A 16,810-nucleotide genomic window follows, 5' to 3' on the forward strand; every position below is an offset into this window, starting at 1 on the left:
GTGTCGTTAGTCCTGTGAGTCCCGTGAGTTGTTAGTACGTGACTCGTTGTTGTCGTTAGTCCCATGAGTTGTTAGTACATGACTCATTGGTGTCGTCAGTCCTGTGAGTCGTTAGTCATGTGACTCGTTGGTGTCATCAGTCCCGTGAGTTGTTAGTACATGACTCGTTGGTGTCGTCAGTCCCGTGAGTCGTTAGTCACGTGACTCGCTAGTATCGGCAGTCCACTGAGTCCCGTGAGTCGTTCGTCATTGAAGTTAATGTCAGCCACGACCGTTTCCTAACCCTAAGTGGTTGTGTTGCTCCGACCGTTGAATAACGTCGCAAGTGGGTTTACATTGGAGTTAGTTGAAAGCCCGGTTCGTCAAGTACTGTTGCTAAAGGGTGCCTCTGTGCGTCGGTTTCCGATACTGAAGAGTGCTGAACAAACGGCGGTATATGATGAGTTGGGAGTGAGAACGAGTTGCCACCTCATAATCAAAGCTAATCTCTTAATGATTCAGTTCTAAGGGATATTTCAGTATCTGACTCTCTCCCATCACCAAGAATAGTATTTTCTCTCCTGTCCTTCCAGAGGCCGTGGTATCCTCTCGTACATCTCTTCATTTCTCACAGCTGATTTCTTCTTCTCCCATTGATTATTTGTGGCTGGAAACAAAACGCCTCCGAACTTAAATGACAAAACAGGTCGATTGTCATCGTCTCCCCGGAGCCATCTGACACTCCCATCAGCAGACGCCGGACGTCGTTCGACAGCGCACCCATTACATATGATTCATGAATTGTTTTTAAGTGAATGGAAATACTGCTATCACTATCACTATGGAAAGGGTTCAATACGTTCACACTGTTTCCACAGTCCAAACTTTATCTGCAGCTTGTTTGAGGCTTCAGCAGTCGGAGTTTACAGTCAGTTCAGTAGAAAAGTCCTTCTTTTGGTGTTTCTCCGGTCAGTGCTGATCCAGCATTCCCAGTATTGTTCTTCTAAGGTTTATTCATCTATTTCTTCTGTACGTTTTTTGGACTACTTCTGCATACTACTTTCAACCACAGAAACAATTCAAATATCAAAAATATTCAGCTCTTAAAAGACATTACTGCTATGAATTTTTTTAGTTTTTACTATTGCTACTTTTTGAAATATTAAACCTTTATCACTGTTCAATACTACTTTCTGTCTAAATAACAGTTTTTCTGTTTACATTTTCATTTTTATTTATCATTGTTGTAGGTCTATGGTACGACGGTACGACGGAGTATTAAAAATAAATCTGAGATTTCGAGAATAAATTCATAATATTACGAAAATAAAGTCAGAATATTATAAAGTAGTAATTTTATGTGTTATTTAATTTTTTTCTCGTAAAGTTATGACTTTATTCTTGTAATATTACGACTTTTTTTCTCGTAAAGTTATGACTTTATTCTTGTAATATTACGACTTTTTTTCATAAACTTCTGACTTTATTCTTGTAATATTACGACTTTTTTTCGTAAACTTCTGACTTTATTCTCGTTATATTACTTCTTTTTTTCTCGTAAAGTTATGACTTTATCCTCGTAATATTACTTCTTTCTTTCTCGTAAAGTTATGACTTTATCCTCGTAATATTACTTCTTTCTTTCTCGTAAAGTTATGACTTTATCCTCGTAATATTACTTCTTTCTTTCTCGTAAAGTTATGACTTTATTCTCGTTATATTATGACTTTTTTTCTCGTAAAGTTATGACTTCATTCTGTAAATCTCAGATGTTTTTCCCTCAAAGTGGCCCTAATACTCCGTAGTACATTGTCTCTTTGGCCCTCACTGCATTAGACTTATATACTATATACTTAGACTATAAACTGTGTTACCTTCATCACAATGATCAAATGTTTTGCGGCTCCAGGTAGATTTTTTTTTTGTTGCCTAAAATGGCTCTATTGATAGTAAAGGTTGCCGACCCCTGGTATAAGGAGTTAAATAATTTCATCTTCCACATTACAGGTAAGTTTCTTGCTTTTCTAGGATTGTATTTCAGCTCCTACATTTTTTGTGGGTCATGCAGTTCAGCTTTCAGCTCTGCCAGTTTTACAATTCAGTTCTGTATTTTCAGCAATGATTTGCAATTTAAAAATTTCCGCTGTCAGCATTCCCACGCATTTTCAGCAGGAAATGCATTTTTCTAGTTGATAATAAACTTCTTTTTATCACTCTGCAAATTTTCATTAAAGTATTTTTTGGGGGGGGATTCCCCTCTTTGATTTAAGGGAGGAAAAGCTCCAAAGGAGTATAAATGAATCATCAAGAGCTTTAATTTCCAGAGGCTGTTGTGGACACTTCACTCACTCAGTTTTCCCTCCAGCTAACGTTAGTGGCTGAAAGTATAAAGCTTTCTGCTCCAGACTGTTGACGGCTTTGATCCGTAAATACAGGAAATGTTCGTACTGATCCGGAGTCTGTCTGTTCGTAGAATCCACTCATCAACAAGTAAACTGGTTTTGATTTACTGCAACAAAGCAGACAATCAGCAGCCGTCTTCCAGCTAATGAGAAAACTGTGACTGCTTCAGCGTTTCATTGACTTCACCTGTTTGCTGATTACACTTGTCGATATTCTATCAGGATCAGTGCACACCGCTGCCTCCTGGAACTGAAACATCATTAAACATCTTCTCTCAGTGAGTCACAAGAATCTCACTGTTAAATGTTTTTATCCTATTCACATTTAGTGTCTCGAAAATGTTTGAAATTTTCCAATCCATATCTTTAAAAGGCCGTTTTTTTCTCAGACTCTGAGCCAGAAATCTCCACTTCAGTATCACTTACATCCACCAAACGTTCCAGTCTCTATATTCTGAAGGTTTCTACGGAGGGGTTTGTTCATATATCATTCATATCCTGATTTAAACAACATTTTATTCCTAAAAACATTAAGAAACTGGATTTATTTTATGGCTGTTGACTTTATTTTCTGATTTATGGAGTGATAAAAAGAGATAACATAAGTCCTCTCTGTAAAAAACTTTGACTCTAACATGTCAATAAAATGAAACAAGAATTTATCCAATGTTCAGATTTCTGTTCTGGAAATGTATGAAAATTAGCACATATTTGATAAGATAATGCCTCATTTGCATATTTAAATATAACATTTTCAGAAAACTTGTAATACAAAAATAATTTTCTTGATGTAAATAATCAACTGGGGAAGTTTCTTGGTGATATCTATTAGTTACATATTTTACCCTATTCACCTGCAGTGTCTTCAAAATGTATGAAATTTATCAATCCATATCTTTAAAAGGACGTTTTTTCTCAGACTCTGAGTCATGAATCTCCACTTCAGTAGCACTTACATCCACCAAACTCTCCAGTTTCATTCCTCTCTATATTCTGAAGGTGTTTACAGAGGGGTTTGTTCATATATAATTCATAGCCTGATTTATACAACATTTTATTCCTAAAAACATGGCGAAAATGGATTTTTAATGTCTGTTGGCAGTGTTTTCTGAATTATGGAGTGATAAAGAAAAGTTATCCAACATTCTCTCTGTAAAAACCTTTGACTCTAACATGTCAACAAAATGAAACAAGAATATATCCAATGTTCAGATTTCTGTTCTGCAAATGTATGAAAATTAGCACATATTTCATAAGATAATGCCTCATTTGCATATTTAAATATAACATTTTCAGAAAACTTTTTATACAAAAAATAATTTTCTTGATGTAAATAATCAACTGGGGAAGTTTCATGTTGATATCCGTTAGTTAAATGTTTTTATCCTATTCACCTGTAGTGCCTCTCCCTATCTGTTATCCCATTGGTTTAAATCTTGAGCGGTCCGTCCCTGTTTTAGGTCCTGCCCCCTACATCCTGTTCAACTGTAAATACACCCTGTTAGTAAGACACCTCCCTGGTTAAATAATAATACTTAGTGTTGCTCACTGCTGTCTGGCTGATAAATCTGTTGATGTTTTGCTCAGTAAGCTTTATTTTAAGCCTCACTACTGTACAGTTACAACATGTGGACGGCGCTGCATTAGAGTAATTACACAAACAGGATCTTCTCTTTTTTATTTATTATTTATTTATTTAATTGTTGACAGGCAGGAGTGCCGCTGGCATGCTGTCAGTCATTTGACTTCAGCGGACGCTTGGTATGCCATCTGTGGGTCCAAAGCCTTTAATCACCTCTAAGTCTGTTGGACGGCGAAGCAAAGGTCCTTAAGAGCTTAAAAAAGCACAACCGGCACACTTTCACACACATTCAGTCACCAGCTCTGAGAGACATTTTTAGTTCTTTTGGTCTCATTGGTGATTTTAATGACAACATTATTCTCTTGTGCCATCATTAGTGATGTTGCTGTTGCTTGTTTCATTATGTGCACGTGTGTGATAGACAATCCAGCGGCTCTAACAAGATTAAAGGAACAGTGTGTAACATTTCTGCATCCTGGGGTCCCTAAACAGTCTTGAATGACATACATTGTGTCTCACTGTAAAGCTGAGACTCTGGTGGATCCAATGAGCCCAACTGGATTCATGTGTGATGATGTTAGTCCCCATAGGAGACATTTCATTGACCTCACTGTTTAAAATGACCTGTGGTGACCTCTAGGATAATCACAGCCTCATGAAACTTTACAGCCACAAACTAGAGACCTAGAGCATTCAGAGGATGGATGGATCAAACTAGAGACCTAGAGCATTCAGAGGATGAATGGATCAAACTAGAGACCTAGAGCATTCAGAGGATGGATGGATCAAACTAGAGACCTAGAGCATTCAGAGGATGGATGGATCAAACTAGAGACCTAGAGCATTCAGAGGATGGATGGATCAAACTAGAGACCTAGAGCATTCAGAGGATGGATGGATCAAACTAGAGACCTAGAGCATTCAGAGGATGGATGGATCAGACTAGAGACCTAGAGCATTCAGAGGATGGATGGATCAGACTAGAGATCTAGAGCATTCAGAGGATGGATGGATCAGACTAGAGACCTAGAGCATTCAGAGGATGGATGGATCAAACTAGAGATCTAGAGCATTCAGAGGATGGATGGATCAGACTAGAGATCTAGAGCATTCAGAGGATGGATGGATCAGACTAGAGATCTAGAGCATTCAGAGGATGGATGGATCAGACTAGAGATCTAGAGCATTCAGAGGATGGATGGATTTCCTAGCTAGATTGATCAATAAGGGGGTTTCTGAGCTGCTGAGTGCTCGCCACCCAATCACCGGAAAAAATGCAATTCTTGCAGAAATCTCCAAAATGTCAAAAGTTTTTGATCCCAAATCACAGCATGTCTTCTTCTATGGTGTTCCTCAAAGTCTTGGTGTCTTAATGTGGTATTTTGGAGGGATTATTGATCATTTTTATCAATTCTGCAGTGGTAAAAAAAAAAATGGTTAAGTTTAGCACCAAATCTGTATCAGAACTGGTGTCAACTTCAAAATTGCTGCAACAATTTATGAGACATAACAGAGCATGAGGATGACCATCATATACTTCATCATCATGTTATAAACCCTTATACACTAGAAAAAAATATTTTAATTGATTTATTAATTAATTAATTTTTATTTATTATTAATGACTGGAACAACTTGGCACAGTGCTGAGCTGCATTTCATAATATTATGAGAATAAAGTCATACATTTTATGAGAACAAAGTTGTAATATTATGAGAACAAAGTCGTAATATTATGAGAGTAATGTCATACTATTTCAAGAAAACTTATGTATTTATTCTCAGAATATTACGATTTTCTTTTCTAATAAATTGATGACTTTATTCTCATATTACTACTTTTTTCTTGTAAACTTATGACTTTATTATCATAACATTACAACTTTATTTTTGTAAACTTATGACTTCATTCTCATAATATTAAGATTTTTTTCTAATAAACTTATGACTTTATTCTCATAATATTAAGATTTTTTTCTAATAAACTTATGACTTTATTCTCATAATATTAAGATTTTTTTCTCTTAAACTTGTGACTTTATTCTTATAATATAACGACTTTATTCTCATAATATTCTGACTTTATTCTCATAATATTAAGATTTTTTTCTAATAAACTTATGACTTTATTCTCATAATATTATGACTTTTTTCTAATAAATGTATGACTTTATTCTCATAATATTAAGATTTTTTTCTAATAAACTTATGACTTTATTCTCATAATATTATGACTTTATTCTCATAATATTCTGACTTTATTCTCATAATATTAAGATTTTTTTCTAATAAACTTGTGACTTTATTCTCATAATATAACGACTTTATTCTCATAATATTCTGACTTCATTCTCATAATATTAAGATTTTTTTCTAATAAACTTATGACTTTATTCTCATAATATTAAGATTTTTTTCTCTTAAACTTGTGACTTTATTCTCATAATATAACGACTTTATTCTCATAATATTCTGACTTTTTTCTAATAAATGTGTGACTTTTTTCTAATAAATGTATGACTTTATTCTCATAATATTATGACTTTATTCTCATAATATTCTGACTTCATTCTCATAATATTAAGATTTTTTTCTAATAAACTTGTGACTTTATTCTCATAATATAACGACTTTATTCTCATAATATTCTGACTTTATTCTCATAATATTCTGACTTTATTCTCATAATATTAAGATTTTTTTCTAATAAACTTATGACTTTATTCTCATAATATTATGACTTTATTCTCATAATATTAAACTTAATTCTCTAAATCAGATGTGTTATTCCTGTGTGTGTGTGTGTGTGTGTGTGTGGTCCTAATCCTCCGTCATAGAGCAGCACACCTAACCTCGTGCTGCTATTATTAGCTGTGTCGCGGCTCCTTCACGGTCTCTGAGTGTTTCGGGAGTTTAGGGAGCTGCTGCTCTTCCTCCTCTTCCTCCTCCTCCTCCTCCTCCTCCTCTTCCTCCTCATTCTCCTCCTCTTCCTCAGCAGCACACTTCCGTGTTGTGTGCCTGTCACCGTAAAGCAGGAAGCTCTGCAGTAACGTGCAGGAGTTCATCTGCCCTGCTGCTGTTTACCTGCAGGTATGTCCACCGGTTCTGTCTCTCTAATGTCTCTGTCTGTCTGTCTGTCTCTCTGTCTGAGTGTCTGGACCTCCTCACTGATTAGCTTCGTCAGTTAGCTCCACCGGTCTGTGTGTTTCCAGACAGACAGACCTACAGACCGTCAGTGAGCTGTAATGTGTGTGTGTGTGTTGTGACTCTCAGCAGGCTGTTTAAACGGGAGTCAGGTGAAGAAGAGGAGCAGCTACATGGAGGATAACTACCTAACCCAGGATAACTAACCAGCCGGGGCTCAGCACACAGAGAGAGAGAGGAACTGAGCTACATTAGCACCAGGATGCCAGCAGGTAAGCTCTCTCTCTCTCTCTCTCTCTCTCTCTCTCTGTGTGTGTGTGTGTGGAGATATTAGCCTGCATTTGAGTGTGCATGTTGCGGTCAATGTCACAGTGTGGGCTGATTATCAGGATAAAGTCATACATTTACAAGAATTTCTTTTTTTAATATTATCAGAATAAAGTCACAAGTTCAAGAGAAAAAAATCTCAATATTATGAGAATAAAGTCATAAATTTATGAAAAAAAAGTCATAATAGTATGAGATTAAAGTCATAACTTTACAATAAAAAAGTCATAATAGTATGAGATTAAAGTCATAACTTTACAATAAAAAAGTCATAATATTATGAGAATAAATTCATAAATTTACGAGAACAAAGTCGTAATATTATGAGAATAAAATCATACATTTACAATAAAAAAGTCATAATATTATGAGATTAAAGTCATAACTTTACAAGAAAATAGTAATAATATTATGAGAATAAAGTCATAAGTTTACGAAAACATTTTTTTTAATGTTATGAGAATAAGGTCACAAGTTTCAGAGAAAAAAATCGTAATATGAGAAAAAAGTCATAAATTTACGAGAATTTTTTTTTTTATATTATGAGAATGAATTCATAAGTCTATGAAAAAAAAGTCTCTCCTGTGCCAAAAAATAATTCACCAAAGTCACTAAATGACTACAGACCTGTAGCACTCACATCTCTGGTGATGAAAACATTGTAGAAAATCGTGAGGGATGAGTTTTGAACATTGTGAAGGCAAATCTGGATCCATTTCAATTTACCGATAGGTCTGTCAGGGGGGTTGATGATGCCACAAGTACCCTACTTCATATGATTCTGTCACATCTTGAGGGTGCTAAGACTTTTATATGCCTTCTTTTCATTGATGTCTCCTCAGCTTTTAATCGTATTCAACCACATATTTTAGCAGAAAGGCGGAGGAGCATCCACAGTATTGATCCTGCCCTTATATCCCGGCTGATGCACTTTTTATCTGAGAGGTCGCAACGTGTGGGAGTTAACAATGTTTTATCCAATGTTCTTTTCGCCGCAGGGGTGTTTCCTCTCGCCTCTTTTATTTGTTTTATATACAGATGTGTGCCAAACTCGACACTCGAGGCGTCATGTTCTTAAGTTCGCTGATGATTCGTTGATCGTGCCTCTCCTCAGTAATGACGACCTGATCGTGGCCCGGTAGTGTCAGAATTCACTGACTGGTGTAGGACGTCCTTTTTAAATATGAATGTGTCCAAAAGAAAAGAGATGATTGCAGATTTCCGGAAGATTCATCCGGTCTTCTCTCCTGTGAGGCTTAATGATGGAGCTGTTGATGTGGTGCAGCAGTACGAACACCTCAGCACGGTACTGGTTGACAGGCTAACCTTTGAGCCTCAGGTGGACGCTGGATGTAAAGGAACTCATCAGTGCATGTATTTTTACCGTAAACTTTGTAGTTTTAAGGTGGACAACACTTTTATGAAAATGTTTTATTCTTGTTTTATCGAGTCTGTCTTGACGTTGAGGGTTGCTCACCCTCAAAAAAAGGAACAGGTTGCAGGGTATAGTCAAAGTGGGCAGCAAAATGCAGGCAACACCCTGAATGACTTGACTCCTCTGTTCCAAAGCAAGGCCTTGAAGAAGGCTCAGCTGATCCTAGCTGATCCTAGCCGTCCCCTGTCCACTGAGTTCAGGTTGCTCCCGTCAGGCTGCAGATACAGTTTGCCTAAATGTAGGACCAACAGGCTCAGAAATGCTTTTGTTCCGACTGCCATTGGCTTCCTAAACAATGCCCTGTAATGTTGTAAGCTTTTGTATTTATTGCCCTGAATAGGCTATTTATTGTGTTTGTTTGATGGCTGTGTGGTTTCTGCTGACTGTGCAACAAATTGCCCCTAGGGGATAATAAAGTTTCCCCTGACCCTTGACCTTGATTTAGCATAAAAACAATGTGCTCCAATCATAACATGGCAAACTGCAGCCCAACAGGCAACAACAGCTGTCAGTGTGCTGACTTGACTATGACTTGCCCCAAACTGCATGTGATTATCATAAAGTGGGCATGTCTGTAAAGGGGAGACTCGTGGGTACCCATAGAACCCATTTACATTCACTGATCTGGAGGTCAGAGGTCAAGGGACCCCTTTGAAAATGGACATGACAGTTTTTCCTCGCCAAAATTTAGCTCAAATTTGGAGCGTTATTTAGCTAGTCTGACATGGTTGGTACGGATGAATTCATCAGGTTTTCTAGTTTCCTATGATACCAGTATCTTCACTCTAGCTTTAAAGAGGTTAACTCAAAATAGCAGGTTGCATTAATGCATTGCAGTTGGACTTTGGAGAGTCTTGTGATGCGTTCACAGGTCGAAGTTCAACTCAGACTGGATGTGTGGGAGGATCGATTTGAGACTGAAATTGTGTCTCAGCTCGTTTATCATTTAAGAGAGAAGCAAATCCAGGTGTGAACACATCTGCATACGGTGTCTGTAGATACTGACAGAAGCGTTCAACCAGATATGGGTTCATTGTCACGTTGCAGTCACCTGTTGAGTGTGTGTGTGTGTCTTCAGGAGGTTGTTTGTGAATCATTTATCTTTTAAATACTTGGTCGTTTTGTGTTGTTTTATATTTCATGTGACTCACCACGACACATTTCTTTTTAATTCACCTGCTCTCTGCAACAGCTAGCCAACTCGTGGGGCATTTCTTTGGAGCGGTTTGTATTTTAAACTCGTTGAATATTAATTGCTTTGGAGCAGCTGTTGACATTCAGCATGTGCTGCAGCTCGACTGACCTTTTGTTTAACCTTAACGTACACACAGCCGTGCACATACTGTACACAGTGTAGTCCGTAAAGGCTGAACACACCAAAACGCTTCCTCTGCCCTGTGTTTCCACTTGTTCTCTGCATCAGATGGATTTCAGCTCGACAGAGGTTGAAATCATCTAGTTTTACTCATTCTAAACTGAAAAGCTTTAATAAAAAAAAAAAAAATTGACAGGGAAGTAAAGACAAAACATACACTGTATAAAATCATATGTGGGGAAATATTTTTTTATTAAATCATAATTATTCATAGTATAAAGAGCGTCATGGTATTGGGCTGTAGGATGGAGTATTAGGGCCACATTGAGGGAAAAAAATCGGAGATTTCAAGAATAAAGTCGTAATATTACAAGAACAAAAAGTCGTAACATTACGAGAATAAAGTAATATTAAGAGAATAAAGTTTTGTGAAAAAAAAGTAATTTCCTCCACCACAAAAGAGATAATTTCCATCCATTTCTCTCTTAATATTACAACTTTTTTTCCTCAATGTGTCCCTATTAGCTCTAAGTCTAAGCTTTCCAAATAAACTCATAACTAACTAACTGCATCGGGATCTCCTCGTCCAGGGCAACTTCCTTTTTATATTTCATGTCCAACATGTTCCGTTGGACATTCTTTGTGTTGGAGCAGCTGCTGACATTCTGCCGGTCCTGCAAGTGCAACTACTGACCTTTTATTTAATCCTTAACATACACACAGCCGGCGGGTCGAACCAGCTGCCTCACATGATATAAGTTACTGTTGGAGGTCTCATATCTTCCGTCAGTAGTTAGTAATGTCTTTTTCCTCCCATATTACCTGAAGACGGCACTGGAGGAAACATCACTCTCTGCAACGATGATGTGGTGACGGTCGACTTGGTCAAGTCATAGCATGAGTAGAGATGGTGAGGCTGAACGAAGGTTGTGTTATTCATGAATTTATTTATTTGCATATTTCCCAACGGACATTTTAGCCGTTGACAATTTAATCTGCTGGTCAACTACATGAGATACTGGCATCGTCACGGCGGCATCGTGAGTGAGTCCCCGGTGAGTCTTCGACTTGCCACAAGTCGGTTTATAGGGAAGTGGCTAGGGATGTTACAGTGAGGACATTTTCCGACCAGTTAATAAACCTGTGACAACACCGGTGTCACCGATTACACCGGACGTTTTTACAAGAAAAGATGACGGTCATAATGTGTAGCGCGCTTACTTTGATCTTTAACGGCGGGGCTGCAGGTTTGCCACCCGGCGCCGCTGTGACCGCTCTGTCCTCCTCACGGCCATCGCCTCATTATGGTTCTCTTGTATCACTGGATTCAAATCTGAAATATTGCCAATTAGGCGCTTTCTTATTTTCGCTTCGACACCAAATCCTCCGCCATCGTCTTGTCTGTCAACTCTCTCTCGTCCCGTGTGTGAAATCTGAGACTTTCACTTTCAGTCTGTAGTGCCCGTCGTCCGACTATGCGTGGCTCAGAGGGTAGAGCAGGTTGTCCACCAATCGGAAGGTTGATGGTTCGATCCCCGGCTGCTCTGGGTCATATGTCGATGTGTCCTTGAGCAAGACACTTAACCCCAAATTGCTCACGAAGGCATAGCCATCGGTGTGTGAATGAGTATTTAGATTAGATCCTGATTGGCAAAGTTGGCACCTTAGTAGCCTCTGCCATCAGTGTATGAATGTGTGTGTGAATGGGTGAATACTGACATGTAGTGTAAAGCGCTTTGAGTGGTCGGAAGACTAGAAAAGCGCTGTATAAATGCAAGTCCATTTACCATAACACGGCGCTGATACGCCAAAATGAATTAAGCGGGTTTTATTTCTACTTAATGCCCGCGGTGTGCCCGACCACCGCGTAACACCGACTACCGCGGCAAGCCTAGAAGTAGCCTGCTACGTTCTTTGCAACGGTACGCGGACCGTCCTGCTACGGTGATTTGAACGGGACACTAGTCGGTGTGGATTAGTCCCTTGGAAAGTGTGGAGCTTCCGTCTCAGGGATTCCCATCTGACGGGACTTTAGTCGTCTGTCTGGTGTGGAGGTTTAGTTTTAATTTCTCATCTTTTTCATTAATTCAACCCCCCCCCATTGTGTTTCATTTTCTGTGACTCTGTCGGCTGTGGATATGGCTGCTGTATTACACATCCTCTTTTAATACAATGCAACATCAGACGCATTATGACGATCAAACATCTTCTAAATCCTGTGATTCACTCAGCCGCCGCCTCCATCCTTCCTCTTTTTCCTCGCCATTCCTCTGTCCTCGCTTTACCCTCTTTTAATCTTGAACACACGCCTAGTGGAGCGCAGCGTAAATAAAAGAGATACCAGGCTTCAAAAAGTGTGTGTGTGTGTGTGTGTGTGTGTGTGTGTGTGTGTGTGTGTGTGTGTGTGTGTGTGTGTGTGTGTGTGTGTGTGTGTGTGTGTGTGTGTGTGTGTGTGTGTGTGTGTGTGTGTGTGTGTGTGTGTGTGTGTGTGTGTGTGTGTGTGTGTGTGTGTGTGTGTGTGTGTGTGTGTGTGTGTGTGTGTGTGTGTGTGTGTGCTGTCATGTCTGGCTTCTATTTCGGGAAAGTTGGACTTTGGGCGCCCTCGCCTTTCTTCTCCTCCAGCTCCAGCAGCTGCTCTGGCAGGTAACCAGCTGCTGTTTACTGGAGAACGATTCTCTCCTAAAAACCCACTTGGCTGCTGAGACGATGAGGAATCTGTGGCCCGAGACGGCTTGTTATGTTTTGGTGCAGGAGGTTGAGGAGGAGGAGGTGGTGGTGGTGGTGGTGGTGGTGGTGGTGGTATTTCAGACTACTGATGCTGTCTGGATGCTGGCGTTTTCGCCGCAGGCGGCGTCTGCAGCTTCAAGGACTCGGCAGCCCAGCGGGCCTCGTGTCTGCTCTGTAATTACTCCCGGTGGTAAACTGCTGATTACATTAGCGGTAATGTGACACCTTCAACATCGATCCCTGATGGAGCCGATGTGACAGAATGGGGCAGTGTGACAAATTCATGCAGATGGTCTGAACAGACTTGGACTTTGTGCTGTCGCTGGTCCAAGTTAAAGCCCCCCCTGCCCCCCTCCAGTGTATTCTGGCATTTCTATGATATTTCATATTTATTTGAGTCATTTCCTGACACACTGTTGGCCCCAACCTAACGACTATTATTTTTATCGATTTAATCTAACGGTTATTTTTTCGATTAGTCGATTAATCTAACGACTAAATCATCGATTATTCAATATATATATATTTTTTTTTGTATGATTCAATTAATTTACCAAAAATAAATATCAAAACTTGTCTCATTATTATTTCAATACATCTTCTCTGATAAGACATATACATAAAACAAGAATAAAATACGCACTGCGGGGCATTATTTCACAACAAAAAAATAGCCCAGTCCAACATCAAATCTATCCAAAAATAAAATGAAAGCCAGAGCTCGTTAAATTCAAGTAAAACTAAGGAATACAGTGCCGTGTTTCTTCCACACTGCTTCGTCTCATCCTGAGAAAGAGACACGGAAAGCCCATTAGAATAATGATAATAGCAGCACATTTTAAAATCGGTCTAATTTCCACGTCACTGTTGTGTTATGTCATTAGGCTAATAATAGTAATAATAATAGTAATCATCATTATTTTTACTTAAGTACTTAACTTAAAACGGTTTAGACATGGATTTATTTCATCACTGTAATAATATGCAGTTAAGATAATCACTAGCAAGTGTGAGCAAAAGAAATAATTGAAACTATTTACAGACTAACAGTCACAGACTTCGACGGTCAGAAGTCCAGGGTGCATATTAGTTAATTAGTTAAAGGGACTATTTGTAACTTTCAGAAATGCTTGTTAACAGCGACACCTATGGCCGTGAAATCAATGAAAGTCAGCGTCGGGCTCGCGCTTGCTCGCTCTAAATATACCTGAACGAGCATCGCTCAAAACAGTGAGGAGACACACGTCAGCTAAAACCACAATATCACTCTATATTTCAGCTGCTTGGCAGTAATGTTAGCTGACCAGACCAAGGTCTCTCCATGAACATGATTTAGATCTGATCCTAGTGTTGGCTTTTCCTGTCTCAGTGCAGGCTGAGGCAGCGGGGCTCTGCAGCGAGTCTTCCTGCTCTCTCCGCCCGCAGCCGGAGAGAGCAGAGGAGACACCGGCACCCGGTCGGTAACGAGACTACAACGTGTCTCTCTTCAGAGCTCCGTCACTTCACAAGACACGGGAAACCTCTGTTGGTCTGGAGGAGCTGCAGCAGTTATTGTCTTTATTCTTTGATTTTTGGGTCGCTGGATAATAAATAATTCCTGACTATGATCCTGATATATTTGACTTCAGTATCACAATACATTTTGAATCAGCAAGTATCGTGATGGTATTGAATCAGGAGATGGGTGTATCGTCCCGGCCCTCCTGTGTGTCTGTTGGAGAAATGAAATGAACATATGTCCTCCAGTCGGAGTCATGAATTCTAATATTTTGAAGTGCGTTTGAGTCACACAGTAGACAGGAAGTGGACGGACCTGCGTTGATTTGTCGGAGTGCGGCGTTTAGTGCTGCTGCTATTAATAATCAACACTCATTTCCTGTGTGTGTGTGTGTGTGTGTGTTGCTCCATTTCTCTCACTCCTGGGTCTGTTGTGGTCTAGAGGCTCTCATTATCCTCAAAGTGTTAACCACCTCAATTAAGTCATTATGTAGGACAAACCCGCCGTCGCTGCCGTCACTCACTCTCGCTGCTGCTGCTGCTGCTCTTTCAGACCGAAGCAACAGAAACGGATGGCTGGATGGAAAGATGCCTGCTGGGAAATACTTTTTACTTTCCATGTTATTGTGTTGAAACCTTTGTTTCTGTTTGTAAAACTGTGTAATGGTCAGTTAAAGTGACACTTCTGTTATAGTTCTAACCATAGACTTATATACATAGACGCCGCGTTGGACGCTTTAGCCCGTTGCGGCAAATCATACGTCAACGAGTCTTTACTATTATATTAAAGGGTTTAAGATCTACGAGGAGTAGAAAAATAAAGTTTTGTCTCCAGTTACTTAGAATCTGGATAGTTGAGCAGCTATAATCGCTGCTAGACGTTCAGGAGTCGAGTGTGTACCGTAGGCTGACATGAACTGAAGGATGAGCGCAGTGAACTGGCTTCTCTTACTCACTGAAGGTCCTTTCAGACACAACGTGACGACGCCACCACTGCACTCTGAAACACGTTATTTCTAACAGCTTGCGCCGCGCCACGACGGCTTTCTCGCTGCATTGAGCAAAGCTCAACTTCGGGCTCTTAAACATGAGCTCAATCTGCGCTGTGTCGCGAGTACAGACCGCTCTCTTCCCCCGAGAAACGACAGTTGGTGTAGCTCTGTTGTCGTCCGGGTGGAAACAGTAGAGATATTACACACACTGTTCAGATCCAGAAACAGACTAACGAAAAGGAAAAAAAGATTGAAATTTTGTCATAAATCAGGAGAAATACGGGAGAATTGTGACCCTGGGAGGAAATCAGGAGAGGGCGATGAAAAACGGGAGGGTCGGTTGCTAAGTTGCCTTCACTGGAAGTCTGACAGCAGAATATCCCTCTTGTAAATTTGTAACCACGACGATAACATGGCGTTCACCGTGTATCCTCCGGAGAAATTAATGCTTTCAAGAAGAAACTCTTAATTTCCTCCACGGGTTATACCAAGGAGGAGAGAGTCAACATTCCTGACTTGACACTAGGGATGCACCGATACCACTTTTTTTCAGACCGAGTACAAGTACTCACATTTGGGTACTCGCCGATACCGAGTACCGATACGAGTACTTCTCTGTGCCAAAAAACCCTCGTTAACAGCCAGCTGGAGGGTGTGAGCGACACACGGCAGGCTGGGGAGTCCCGCATACGAGGCGGTGCGCCGCGACTGGCTCTAGGTCGGCTTGGAAAGGCTCGGGGCAAAGGTGGCTCGCGGCCGCAGCTTTACAGCGCTCCCCGTCCAGACCTTGCTGCATCGGGTACAAGGGCCTCGCTGTGCCCTCTCTCCCCCCCAGGGCCATTGGTGTAAACTGGCAGCTTTTCTAATGTTGCAGTAAGTTCAAACGCCCCCCAAGAACACCTCAACGCCCCGCCCCCCCCATTACAAAAATATTGCTTCCAGCGCCCCCCTGATGTCCTCTGAACACCCCGATGACTAACGCCGGTCTAAATGGATGTGGACCACCTGCAGCGAGGCGTCTGTGTGTTCAGATCTTACAAGTTGTGTCCGATGAGAACCCGGTCACCCAGCATGCATCTGTATCTCCCCGGTGGATAACGGGAGCATTCGGGACGCAGAAGGAATCAAAGTCGATCCGACCCAGCGGGGCCTGCGTTGTTTTGATGCTCCGCCGGCTAATTGCGTGCGTGCAGCCGGTTCCTGTGTGCTCTTAGGACGGTTCCTCCCTCAGTTGTCGGCCGTGATTTGTATGCACAGTGGAAGACGGTTTGTTCTGCAAAGGAGGATTTGGCCTAAATATAACTTCAAAGGAGTGCGCGCCTCCCTCTGTTTCCTCCGCCAGCCAGTCGCATCTTTTGCAGAGAGGGAAGCTTTTATCTGTGTGTGTGCGCTTGTTGTGTGACGCTCGGC

The 16,810-nt window shown here is 40.5% G+C and overlaps 1 protein-coding gene across 2 annotated transcripts in view; it reads left to right on the plus strand.

Annotated features, from left to right (window-relative positions):
• Nucleotides 1–6,821: 6,821 nt before the first annotated feature.
• efr3a (EFR3 homolog A (S. cerevisiae)) overlaps nucleotides 6,822–16,810 on the plus strand; it is a 127,403-nt gene continuing 117,414 nt past the window's right edge. Inside the window, exons 1-2 of one of the 2 annotated variants that reach the window (XM_037787406.1) lie at nucleotides 6,822–7,053; nucleotides 7,237–7,379. In XM_037787406.1, the coding sequence (XP_037643334.1) occupies nucleotides 7,370–7,379 (10 nt within the window). In that variant the 5' untranslated portion in view covers nucleotides 6,822–7,053; nucleotides 7,237–7,369. The remainder of the gene's footprint in view (nucleotides 7,054–7,236; nucleotides 7,380–16,810) is intronic. The other variant, XM_037787408.1, reaches the window with a different exon arrangement.

This window comes from Sebastes umbrosus, chromosome 12 (assembly GCF_015220745.1).
Source record: "Sebastes umbrosus isolate fSebUmb1 chromosome 12, fSebUmb1.pri, whole genome shotgun sequence".
In the NCBI taxonomy this organism is placed as follows: domain Eukaryota; kingdom Metazoa; phylum Chordata; class Actinopteri; order Perciformes; family Sebastidae; genus Sebastes; species Sebastes umbrosus.